The 12,616-nt window shown below is 38.7% G+C and overlaps 1 protein-coding gene across 11 annotated transcripts in view; it reads left to right on the top strand.

The window, feature by feature from the left end:
- ACSL1 (acyl-CoA synthetase long chain family member 1) overlaps positions 1-12,157 on the top strand; it is a 54,618-nt gene extending 42,461 nt beyond the window's left edge. For all 11 annotated transcript variants that reach the window (XM_035111722.2, XM_035111723.2, XM_035111729.2 and 8 more), the window contains 6 exons: positions 1,206-1,294; positions 6,243-6,359; positions 8,528-8,671; positions 9,384-9,485; positions 9,988-10,059; positions 10,830-12,157. In XM_035111722.2, the coding sequence (XP_034967613.2) occupies positions 1,206-1,294; positions 6,243-6,359; positions 8,528-8,671; positions 9,384-9,485; positions 9,988-10,059; positions 10,830-10,970 (665 nt within the window). In that variant the 3' untranslated portion in view covers positions 10,971-12,157. The remainder of the gene's footprint in view (positions 1-1,205; positions 1,295-6,242; positions 6,360-8,527; positions 8,672-9,383; positions 9,486-9,987; positions 10,060-10,829) is intronic.
- The last annotated feature ends 459 nt before the right edge of the window (positions 12,158-12,616 follow it).

Genomic DNA, 12,616 nt, shown 5'->3' with positions numbered 1-12,616 from the left:
ACCGTTTCTTGCTTGACTACATTGGCTGCCAATTAGTTTCCAGGCCCAGTTCAAAGTCTTGTTTTTGACCTATAAAGCCTTAAATGGATCAGGATCACAATACCTCAAGGACCACATCTCTCCATATGAACCTACCCCAGGCTTCCTCAACCTCGGCCCTCCAGATGTTTTTGGCCTACAACTCCCATGATCCCTAGCTAGCAGGACCAGTGGTCGGGGATGATGGTCCAGTGGTCAGGGGTGTCTCAAAACATCTGGAGTGCCAAGGTTGAGGAAGCCTGACCTACCCAGACCCTGAGATCATCCTCTGATGTCCTTCTTTGTATGCCTCCTCTTTGAGAGGTCCTGAGGGTAGCAATGCAAGAACAGGGCTTTTCTGCAGTGGCTCCCTGTTAGTGGAATGCTCTCCTTAAGGAGGTTCGGCTGGTGCCTTCATGATACACTTTTAGGCCTCAGGCCTTTGGCTGATTATCACCCTATTCCTTTTTAAATGTGTTTGCGGGAAGGGGAGGGGTTTTATTTATTTGTTGTTTTAGTCCTTGTTTTCTAATGTATTTTGTGTTTTTAAAATCTTATATATTTATGTTGTTAACCACTCTGAGATCTACGGATCAAGTGCAGTATACTAATTTAATAAATAAAATAAAAATAAAAATTATGCACTAAGTACCAGCTTGCCTGGCTGCACTTGAACTCAGTCAGGTTCCTACTGGTTATTTTGATAAGAACAGATAAACACGGTAGCTAATCACAGGTCTAGCTACTTTAATGAACCTAAGCCTTGGATGCAAATGCATACATGGAAAGCCTAGTGTAACGCAAATAAGGTATTGTGGTAACAAAGCACTGGGCATTACATACAGATGCAGCAATGCCATCACTGAAGCAATACCATACACTGCAGTCTCCAGTGTATCATCTATGTCACATGGATCTCTATAGTCAATGACCATCAGCAAATTTGGAATGTATGAGTTGACTCTAGAAGAGTTTGTTTTGATCAGTGTGATGGCTGGGAGCCTTAATACAACTTTAAAAAGCTGAGGTCAAAGTACTCTTTGAAACATTCAAAACTCAGGCTTGGGACCATGAGAAAACAATAAAGATTGCAGTGTGAATGACGCCACTTCTGCTTATGTAGATCTATAGTTATAAAGTGAGTACTATTGCCACATGCTTAAAGACATTATTTATCCAACAAATAGGTCACGTTGGTGCCCCAATGCCTTGCAACATTGTAAAGCTTGTTGATGTTGAAGAAATGAATTATTTTGCTGCCAAAGGAGAGGGTGAGGTAAGTAGCACTCAAAATCCTAAGAATGGACCTATGCCAGGAGTCCTCCGTCTCAAATTGTACCCATTGTTTAAAAATAAATACGATCTATATCCATAGAAACTATTTTTTAAAAATCTCACTCAGTTTAATGACCTCAGATTGTGATCTCGATCAATGCAGTTTGACAAACAGAAACAAATGCTCTGGTAATATCACTAAAGCATGAGATTAGAGAGAATCGCTCTTGAGTGAGATGCACTGGCTACAGTAAATGAGCTTTACTCCCACTCCTTCCTAACATTGAAACACTTAATAGGAGGCCTCCTGTTTCCGGTGGTGGGAAATGGCTGACTCCCATACGATCAGACCCCAGCCGTGCCAGTAATTCAGGGCTGATATGGGGGTAATTAGCCCTGGCAGACTCCCCAAGATGGGGGAGGACTGTCTCAAAGACCCGCAGATTGTCTGAGATTGCCAGCTTGCATTGTGCAAGTGGCAGGACACTGGGTCAAAAAGCATGGTATGGCTGGCACTCTCCAAGGCCACTCCCATAGCCGGAAATATCTGCTTTGATAAAATAATTAGATTTGGACAATAAGCAGACATAGTCTGGACCGGAGAAGACTGAGAAAAAACCTACAGAATTGTGCAGTCCCTGGTGTTTAAGCTCAGACTTCAAACCTGATTCTCGTCATGATGTTTGGATTATGGAGGAGGACTGATATGTGCTTTCTTCACTTCAATACTTATAACTGGTTTTCTACGCCAAGCCTCATTAAGAGACCTAATTTATTTTGAGGAGTACAGATGGACTTCTATTTATAATTAAATGCTCAACTGCGCAACTTTGTTTGGTTTGAAAGACTTGATAAAGAAAAGAATTAAGATGGCGCCTGTGACGCAGCAAAAATAGAAAAATGAAAGTTTCTCCCTGTTTTGAGGGAAGAGGGAGATGCTTGTTGGCTGACTTTGCAGTGATTCGAGACAATAATTTGAAATAAAATACAGAGCATTTGTTTGCATGACTTTCATTAAGGGTGAGAGAGACATCCCAAAATGGATGTCTAGCAGCCACCCTCCTAGGGCCCGGGAAGGGGGATTGTGTGGTCTCCGAAAGCTGATCGATTGCCAAATGATTTATATCTGTGGAGTGCAAACATATGCCTAACATCAAAGACAGAGTTGGACAACAGCACCGGAGGGAATAACGTAACAACTTTATTATAATTTGGGAGTTGCTGCATCATAAAACTTCAAAAGAAGATTTAGATAACAGCCTGGATCAGCGATTGGAATGAGGAAGGAGAAGCTGCACTAACAAACAAGTTGAAAAAATAGACATTTTTAAATACAACTGTGCTTGATGGATGTAAGGATAGTGTCATACCTTGACTTACAAAGGCTTCGACTTCCAAAGAATTCGACTTCCGAAGTCGAAGCCTCCGGAAGTCTTTTCGGTGCGTGCGGTCGCGCATGCGCCGTAGCGGCACTTCGACCTATGAAAACCTCGACTTACAAAGACGACCGCGGAATGGATCGTCTTCGTAAGTCAAGGTACCACTGTATATGATTTTGGACAGGATTGAGAATTGCAGAGCCAGTGTCTACTGTATTGAATTTGCAAATAAGCCCGGAAAATACCTTGCGTGGCAGCTGAAAAAGAGAGAATTGGGAAAACAAATAAATAGAATAAGAGTGGGAGAGAAAACAATAGATGACCCCTTCTTAATAACTAAAAAGTTCGTGAAATTCTACGAAAACCTATACAAACCGGAGGTAGGAAAAGAAGAACAGATAGGGAAATATCTACAACAACATAAAATACCTGACATAAGAGAGGAGAAATTACAAAAATTAAATAACCCAATATCGGAAACTGAAATAATGAGAGCAATACAGAAATTAAAAACAGGCAAATCACCGGGTCCCGATGGTCTACCATCGGAATATTACAAAAAACTGGCAGAAATATTGACAACGCCGCTTAAGGAGATTATGAATAAAATTTTAGAAAGTGGCACAATGCCTGACTCTTGGTCAGAGGCGTATATTACTCTTATCCCCAAGCAAGGAGGAGATTTGGAACTGATGTCAAACTTCAGACCAATCTCGCTCCTAAACTGCGATTACAAAATTTTCGCAAACATACTTGCCAATAGATTAAAGGAAGCCTTACAGGAGGTTATACACCCAGATCAAGCAGGGTTCCTTCCAGGAAGATCAATAACAGACAACACAAGAAACATTGTGGACATAATAGAATTTCTGGAAGTTAACAACGAAAGAGAAGCAGCATTGTTACTCCTGGATGCAGAAAAGGCATTCGATAATGTCTCGTGGCAGTACATAAAGAAACAACTAGAAATAATGAACATCGGGGAAAAGTTTAGAAAGGGAATAGGAGCCATATATAGCAAACAATCAGCGAGATTATTGGTTAATGGTAATGTGACAGAGAAAATCAAAATAGGTAAAGGAACAAGGCAGGGCTGTCCAGTATCACCCTTACTCTTTATTCTAGCGCTAGAGCCCCTTCTACAGGAAATTAGAAGTAAAGAAACTATATTAGGAATAAAAGTCGGGGAAAGGGTGTATAAGTTAAAAGCATTTGCCGACGACCTGATCGTAACAACTCAGGACCCCCAACAGAGTATACCAGTGGTGATGGAAACAGTTGTAAATTTTGGGAAACTAATGGGAATGAAAATAAATCTTCAAAAAACAAAAATGATAACCAAAAACTTAAGACAGGAAGAGAAAAAGAAACTACAGGAAAAAACAGGACTAGAAATAACAAATAAAGGAAAATATCTAGGAATTTGGATATCAAATAATAATTTAAATCTATATGAAGACAACTATAACCGAACATGGAAGGATATAAAAAGAAATATGGAAATGTGGAACAAACTGCACCTATCACTATGGGGGAGAATATCGGCAGTTAAGATGAACATCTTGCCAAAGATGATGTTCTTATTTCAAGCCATCCCAATATTAGGAGGATCTAAATGCTTTAAAGAGTGGAAAAGGGAGATAGCAAGATTTGTGTGGAATGGCAAGAAGCCTAGAATAAAGCACCAACTTCTGATTGATAAGAAAACAAGAGGAGGATTTGCCTTGCCTGATCTAGAACTCTATCACGCAGCAGCAGGATTAATCTGGTTGGGAGAATGGATTAAATTAGAAAGAACGGATATTTTAGATCTTGAAGGCCACGACACGAGGTTCGGATGGCACTCCTATTTAATATATGGGAAAATCAAAGCACACAGGGGTTTTTTAAATCATATAGTAAGGAAATCTTTGTTTAATATTTGGACCAAATACAAAGGAATATTAGAACCAAAAATTCCACTCTGGACATCACCGCTAGAAGCAGTAGCGGTGAAAAGAAGAAATATGAGAAATGATTGGCTAACATATAGAGATGTATTAGAAATCAAAGAAGGAAAATTAGTGTTGAAAGAACATGAGGAAATCAAAAAACATCTAACGGATTGGTTTCAATACTTTCAATTAAATCAAAAATTTAAAACAGATATAAAGGAAGGATTGGCAACTGAAACGTCAAAATTTGAAACAAATTTAATCAGGATTAAAAAGAAGAATATTTCCTTGGTATATGATCACCTCCTGGAGTGGGAAACAAAGGAGGAGCAGACTAAAGCTGTGATGATTAAGTGGGCCCAGGACATCGGCCACAACATACAAATGGATCAATGGGAGAAAATGTGGGCTGATAATATGAAATTCACAGCATGCTATAGTCTGCAGGAGAATAATATGAAAGTATTCTATAGGTGGCACTATACCCCCAAAAAACTTGCAAAAATGTATGGAGGACCAAGTCCCCAATGCTGGCGTTGTAAAAAAGAAATTGGAACATATTACCACATGTGGTGGACCTGCCAGGAAATTAAAAGATATTGGAATAATATATACGAAGAAATCAAAAAACTATTTAAACAGTCAATAAAAAAAAGGCCGGAACTATTCTTATTAAACATACTACCACCAGAAACTCCAAAAGAAACAAAATCCTTACTGCTGTATGCAATGACTGCGGCCAGGGTATTAGTGGCAAGAAAGTGGAAGAGTGAGACCTTACCCACTATATTGGAGTGGCAAACACTTATGTTAGAATATGTACAACTGGCTAAACTCACTGACTCAGTAAGAGAATCATCAACACAAAAAGTATCCAAAGAGTGGAAGGTCTACAAAAAATACTTAAAAATGTATTATCCTAATAATTCCATATTGGCAGATATAGATTAACGTTTGTAATATAAAAATGAGATTAAGGGAAAATTGAGAAGAAAGGAAGAAAGTTATAACGAAGACCCGTAGAAAACAAAGAATTTGGAAGTGTAATATTGGAAGGACGGGAAGTTTCTAAGAAGGAAGAAATAGGATTTAACATAAAGATAATATACGGTTCACATTGCGAAGAAGAATTTATTTTGTATTTTGAATTATGTATTTAGTTCTTCTGTATTTATTTATTTTTCTTTTGTATGAGATACGACGAGGAGGAAACTATCGTTGTATTCATATCATGCATATGTTCTACTCTGTATTATTTTAAACAATAAAGTCTTTTTCAAAAAAAAAAAAAGAGAGAATTGCAGAGCCAGGGACGGAGAACTTTAAAGAGATAAGATTGGAATGTGGAAAACAGGAAAACAACAGAAGATCAGGAATAAGACATCGGAAATATGCTTCAGAGGTCCAGACTATGGGGAGCCTGGGAAAAATTAATAATTAACAATTTGGATTACAATTTGGTTGTGTTTTTTTTAGTTTATTGTTTTTAATTGGAATATTGTATTTGGAATATTATAATTGGCTGTTTGTATTGGAAAACTAATAAATGATTTTTTATTAAAAAAGAAACACTTAATAGGAGAAACCTGTTTTGCAGATATATTTTTTACAGACCATGTGTTTCATTCTTTTTCAGGTTTGCGTAAAAGGGCCAAATGTGTTCCTAGGCTATCTGAAGGAACCTGAAAAGACTGCAGAAGTTCTTGACAAAGATGGCTGGGTACACACCGGAGATATCGGGAAATGGTTACCAGTAAGTAAACCTGTGAATCGAGCATTTTGAGACATAACAAATTTCAAGATAGTTTGCCATTGCTTTAATTCCACAGATAGAGGTGTCCAGTCTTTCCATTGTCCATGCCCTACATATCTTCTTTCCTCTTTGCATTCTCTTTTTTAACTTCACAAACATGTTTTATCCTCATTTAAGAGTGTCTCAGGTTAGAATGGGAAAGGTACCAGAAGGCTGCTTCAGTCCTTTAATCAGAAACCAATTAAAATGCAAAAATTAGTGCAAGTTAGTAAGAACGATGGTTGGCCCATTACTAATCCTACTCAGAGTAGACCCATTGAAGTTAATGGATACAACTAATGTAGTTTATTGATTTTTATGGGCCTGCTCCAAGTAGGACTTAGTGGAACACAACCCAATGTTCTCTTAAGCTTCACTCACAAAAAAAGTCTGTGTGATTTGATGCAGCATCATACTGCTAAGGCTTTAGAAGTAACTTAAGCATGTCCTTGTCTGCATGTGTAGATCAAATTGTCTGTTGTACAAGTGTCATCTGGATGGCAAGCCAAAGCACTGAATAATATGAAGTTAATTACAGGGGGGAAAACAGGTTAATGACAGAAACAGCATTCAGACTGGGGTGGTGACTACTTGGTTTAATTCTACAAGGGATGGAAAAGAGGAAAATACCGGTAATGTCAAATAAGGGAACAGCAACAGATGCCAGAAATGTGAAGCTTCCAAATAGGCGAGAGGAATCTGAGAATAAACAACACTGGTGACAGCAATGCACCTTTGTTTTTTATACTGAACCAGTTTCATTCTGACTTGAACGCAGACCATTTCTTCAAGCTACAATACCAGTGTTTCCCAACCAGTGTGCCTCCAGATGTTTTGGGACTACAACTTCCATCATTCCTGACCACTGGTCTTGCTAGCTAGGGATGATGGGAGTTGTAGTCCCAAAACATCTGGAGGCACACTGGTTGGGAAACACTGTACTATACTTAACTTAAGGGTCAGTCAACACCACCATCAGGATTGTGATGTAGAAGCTGGCCTTTCAGTGGAGTTAAGACAATGCAAAATTCGTATTACCACAATTACTACATTTCTTTATGTTGGCATTCCATCTGCAGCTGTTAGACAACTAGTAGAAAGGCCCAGCTGTGGATCGATATATCGACAATGGAGGAATGGATGAATATGCCCAGGGATTTAGCAGTGCAGCCCTCTGATTACCTGTGGGGGCAGGAAGAGGTGGATCAGTCACAGCAACTGCACCTCCAGGAGGTCCCGATTGCTACAGTGGATCAATTGCAGCAAATTGTTGTAGTAGAGTGTGCTGCCACCAGAACACAGCTGCACAGTATACCTGAAAGGGTTCAAACTGCAAAGCTAAGTTGCATAGTATCCCTCCTGGGATACCAACCTTAATACATAGAATGCCAGGCATTTCAGACTCTTCCCCAAGACAGATGATTAAGCAGCTCAGAACATTTAGTACCCAGCCATCAAATGGAGGAGGGAGACAATACACCACTGTAGCAGCTGAGGCCTCTTTACCAGGAGAACCTGGGAATGCGTTCTAGGTGGTCTGAGGCATTCATCCCATCACCATTGACAAAGTTGGGACAGTGTATTATGCAATGAATGTAAATGAATGAATCTTTGATTTATTTATTTCACACTTGTTTGTAACATGCTAATAACTGATACTCAAGCAATTGTTGCTTGTTCTAATGTAGGCATAAATTATATATAGATATAGATATACAGTTGTACCTCGAGTTACGAAGGCGATCCGTTCCGCGGCGCTCTTCATAAGTCGAAACCTTCGTAAGTCGAAGCGTCCATTTTGCACATGTGCAAAGCGTGATTTTGCACATGCACAGGCTGCATGTGCCGCTTCTGCGCATTTGGCGAAAATACTTCCGAGTTAGCGGACTTCGGAAGTCGAAACCTTCGGAAGTCGAGGCACTCGTAAGTCAAGGTACCACTGTAGACAGATAGATCCAGTTGTTCCAGATGATTCAAAGATAATGAGCAAGGTCAAATGCTACTGTGAACTATTCCTTCTGTTGAGGCTTCTGCTAGCACTTGTATTATTGTTCATGGACCAATGTGGTCCTGAATTCATTACGTGAACAGTTCTTAGGAGTAGGCTGACTATTATTATTGTGTTACAGAATGGTACACTGAAGATAATTGACAGGAAAAAACATATATTCAAACTTGCACAAGGAGAATATATTGCACCAGAAAAAATAGAGAATGTTTATATGAGGAGTGAGCCTGTTGCCCAGATATTTGTCTATGGTGAAAGTTTGCAGGTATGTAGGTATCTGTTTACCTTAAATGTCTATTAGAAATAGCCTTCTAAATGGGGCACGTAAGCATATTTTTTAAAGTTGTTAGTGGATTTTATTTACAATTAGATAAAATGCTTACTTCTGGACAGGTTAGACTAGCAAAGAGCTGTTTGTAAAATATAAAAAGTGATATTGCTTATTTGGGAAAAGCCAATTTATAAAAAGATATTTGTTTCTGTAGTAGTACTAATGTGTACATTTAGGCTACCTGATACAAGCCAGGCACCTAGTAATGCCTTGATGAATTTCTAATCTATGCCGGGAAACATTCTTCCATAAATGTTGAGTCTTAAATGTGAAGTCCTTAGAATTTTAGGGCAGATTTATTTAAATATTTACATCCCATTTTCAAACCTGCAGTGAGACCTTTAAGAAGGGCAACCTAATTTGAGACCATCATAATGAGCTAAAAACAATGACCCAAACCTAATAACTCAGCACCAAGATTTAAACCCACTGGAATAAAAATATTATGCTTTGTTATCGAAAGGCAAATCTGATCTCTTCATCGTGTCTTCTTCTACCTGCAGTGATGCAACAAACCCCTCAATAGCATCGACAATAGCATAGCTTGCTACTTGACTGCACTTTGTGGGGTGGGTGGTTCTCAGAGAAACTTCTAAAATGAATTCTCAGTGGGCAGCTTCTAACATGCTCCCTTACTTCTATTTAGGCTTTCCTAATAGGAATTGTAGTACCAGATCCAGATGTTTTGTGTAGCTGGGCCAAGAAAAAAGGACTGGGAGGCACCTATGAAGAACTATGCAGGAGCAAGGTAAGGGATTGGATCTGTAATTTATAGAAGTCTTTTCTTCCCACACTTTTCATAAGCTTCATCCAGGCATCCATTCTGCTCCTGAGACCACAGCGTGGCAGGTGAACAGGGGTTACACCTGCTAGCCTCATCACAATGTCTACACATCAGCCCAGTCTGCTTTTATGCTCTGGCTAGCATTGCCTAGAGGGTTGACTAGGGGTCAATGTGGCCCTCAGTCCACGAAAGCTTAGCCACCTCTGGTCTATGTGGTGGTGACTACTCATACGTTTCCATCAAGCAATTGAAAGTCCTGGATTACTGGAACATTCAGTCTCATGGGGGGACCTATGCATGTACAGCTAGCTACTCCCTTTTATATCTGAAATGAACACATGCCGGTGAGGGGTGGATAAAGATGCACAATGAAACCTGTGCACTTTTGATAGGTGGTCCACAAATAGTTCAGAAATACTTTCTCTCAGTATTGTTCTATAATTCTTATTATTCTGAATCCCAATAGGACACCAAAAAATATATTCTGGAAGACCTGCTGAAAGTTGGGAAAGAGTTTGGCTTGAAGTCCTTTGAACAGGTGAGTATCTCTTTGAAGTTTCAACTATAATATTTGTACTTTGATTTCATGTTAAACTGCTTTATTTGCATAGTTTAGCAGCTGGAAACTTTAACTGGTTCATTATTGAATCAATGCTCTAATTTTAGAACAAACTTGAATCTGTGGGGCTGATTTTTGAGAATAGATCTTAATTTCATCCCACTGTTACTGCAATAGGGAATAGAATAAAGGTGTCTTTCTCTTTCCCTTTTGAGTGTCAGTTATGTAATTTTATCAGGAAGAGAGAAAAAACCTAATGCTGCAAACAAGTAATGAAAGAAGTTTTAAGATCAAAAGTTTAAAATATAAATTGACAAAATATAACCAATAGAATATGCCTAGCACTGTGTTTGTGTGTGTATCAGTAATAAATGCTGTGATGTACAAATAGTAATAAATTCAAAGAAAATGCTATAATAACTGGATGTATTTCAACCCAAGTGATCATCTTCAGTGGTACCACAAAATATTACAAAAAATTCAGCCTCATCAACTAGCATGCTTGTGAACAATATAAAATAATCTTCTAGACATATTTTATTGGTTTATTTTTTATTTTCTAACTTTTCCTTTAGTTTTCATTGTTAAATCCTACTTTGCAGAGTTATACTGCTGAGTATTCCTAACATAAATCACTTAGAACAAACTGTTCTGAACATTATCTCATATATTCCAAAATACCAATTTGCTGTTAATACTAGTTAATGAAAAAAGTATGCAAAATCTTACTTCCTGTCTTATCTTTCCAGGTCAAAGGCATTACCCTTCACCCTGAAATGTTCTCTGTTGAGAATGGCCTGCTAACGCCAACATTAAAGGCAAAGAGACCGGAGCTACGCAAATACTTCAAGTCCCAGATAGAAGAACTCTATGCCAATATACAGATGTAACTGAGGAAAAGTGTTGGAGAGAATGGCATTTGCTATTGACCTTCATATCTCTAAATTGACTACAGCAAATATATGGAAAGAAACAGTGCAATCATTAACTTGTACGCAAAGGGGTACTCGACATAGGAAAACTGAAGAAAATGGAACACTGCCTTACTGTCCACTTGTGTTGCAGACCATTTTTTATGGTGACATACAACTTCTTCAATGCGCCTTAAAACTGTAAATGGTATCTATGTGATTTGTAAGTTATTTAAGACTTCCTCAGCCAAAAATGTGACTCTCTCCAAGGCATGTAAAGGGATGTGTGTGTGTGTGTGTGTTGCTAGCACATTTTATTGTCTTTAGTATATTGTGCAGCTGGTGGTTTCCGCCCCATGGAGATTTTTAGTGTACATTGAGAAAGGCAGGTCCCTTAGGACGCTGGCAGAAACTTGGCTGCTTTGGTTTCCTGTTGACTCCTTTGAAGCTCTTCTGGGTGTGTCTTACGCCCTAGGAATCTAGATGAAACTACCAATGCAATACATATTGACTTCATGAGCTCCAGAGATGGTTGGGCCATTGCAATATCATGCTGTAGCATGCATGTGGATGGAGTTCCAGTGCTGGGACTAAGGGTCATGCTCATTCATTGTTGGCCACTAGATTGCCAGAACAGGCTTAACCTTGGCCACTTTTAACTTGATGATCTTTGTGCAAAGTTGGCTTCTGCCTCACACTATTCTCACTTTCTGATCTCCAATATACAAAAAAGCCAGCCACTGGGATGTGGTTTAACATGGGACATTCTTTCATTAGGCATGGAGTAGGGAAAGATATTTCAGTTGCCATGTATCTGCACCTGTATTTCATTTTGGTGGGGGGGGGGGCGTGAAATTGAGATGCCTTGTAATAATCCATGCTTGAGGTTTTTTCCACATAGCAAGTCATAAATTCCTGTTTAAATATATGTAAACAAGCACAATGAAGTTTGCACTAAAGATTGTGTAACTGTAATGCACTACTCAGTTGTATAATTTCATACATATGTACCATAATTGCACAGCCAAGCCAATACTCTTAGAGTATTAAGTCACTTGTTACATTGGAGTTCAAATGTTTGCTTAGTGTTGGCTATTTCTATATTTTATAAACCAAAATTTTCAAAAACCAATGAAGGAAACCAAAATAAATATTTCTGCATTTAATTTGAGTAAACCTTTTTAAGAAATTGCATCAAATGTTCATAACAATGGGAACCACTGTCTGAAAAGTGTGGCATGGTGAAATGTAGTTTAAAAGAAACTGAGTATTACTTATTCATTTATGGGGTGAGGGCCATTAATCATGTTCCAAATGAGGCCTAAGAAAGAAAAAAATGGTAGGATCCTTAAAGTTGCTCTGCTGGATTTTCAACTCTTGCTTTCTCTCACAGTTGTTTTCTGCAATTATGGTGAAACAATAAACACACAACTCTGTGTATGGCTATTGCAGAGAGCTCTTTGCAAATTCAGAGTGCTCGGCCTGTTAATAATCATGGGCTATAGCTTACTACATGAACAGGAGGAAACCAGTAGCTTATTAGAGGAGCTTGTGGTACAGTTAACATCTGCAGTGGTCTGAAAAAGGCTTGTTAAGAACTTAAGAAGAGCGCTGCTGGATCAGAC

This window comes from Zootoca vivipara, chromosome 9 (genome assembly GCF_963506605.1).
Source record: "Zootoca vivipara chromosome 9, rZooViv1.1, whole genome shotgun sequence".
NCBI classification, from domain to species: Eukaryota; Metazoa; Chordata; class Lepidosauria; order Squamata; family Lacertidae; genus Zootoca; species Zootoca vivipara.
This window is presented reverse-complemented; position numbering and strand designations above follow the sequence as displayed.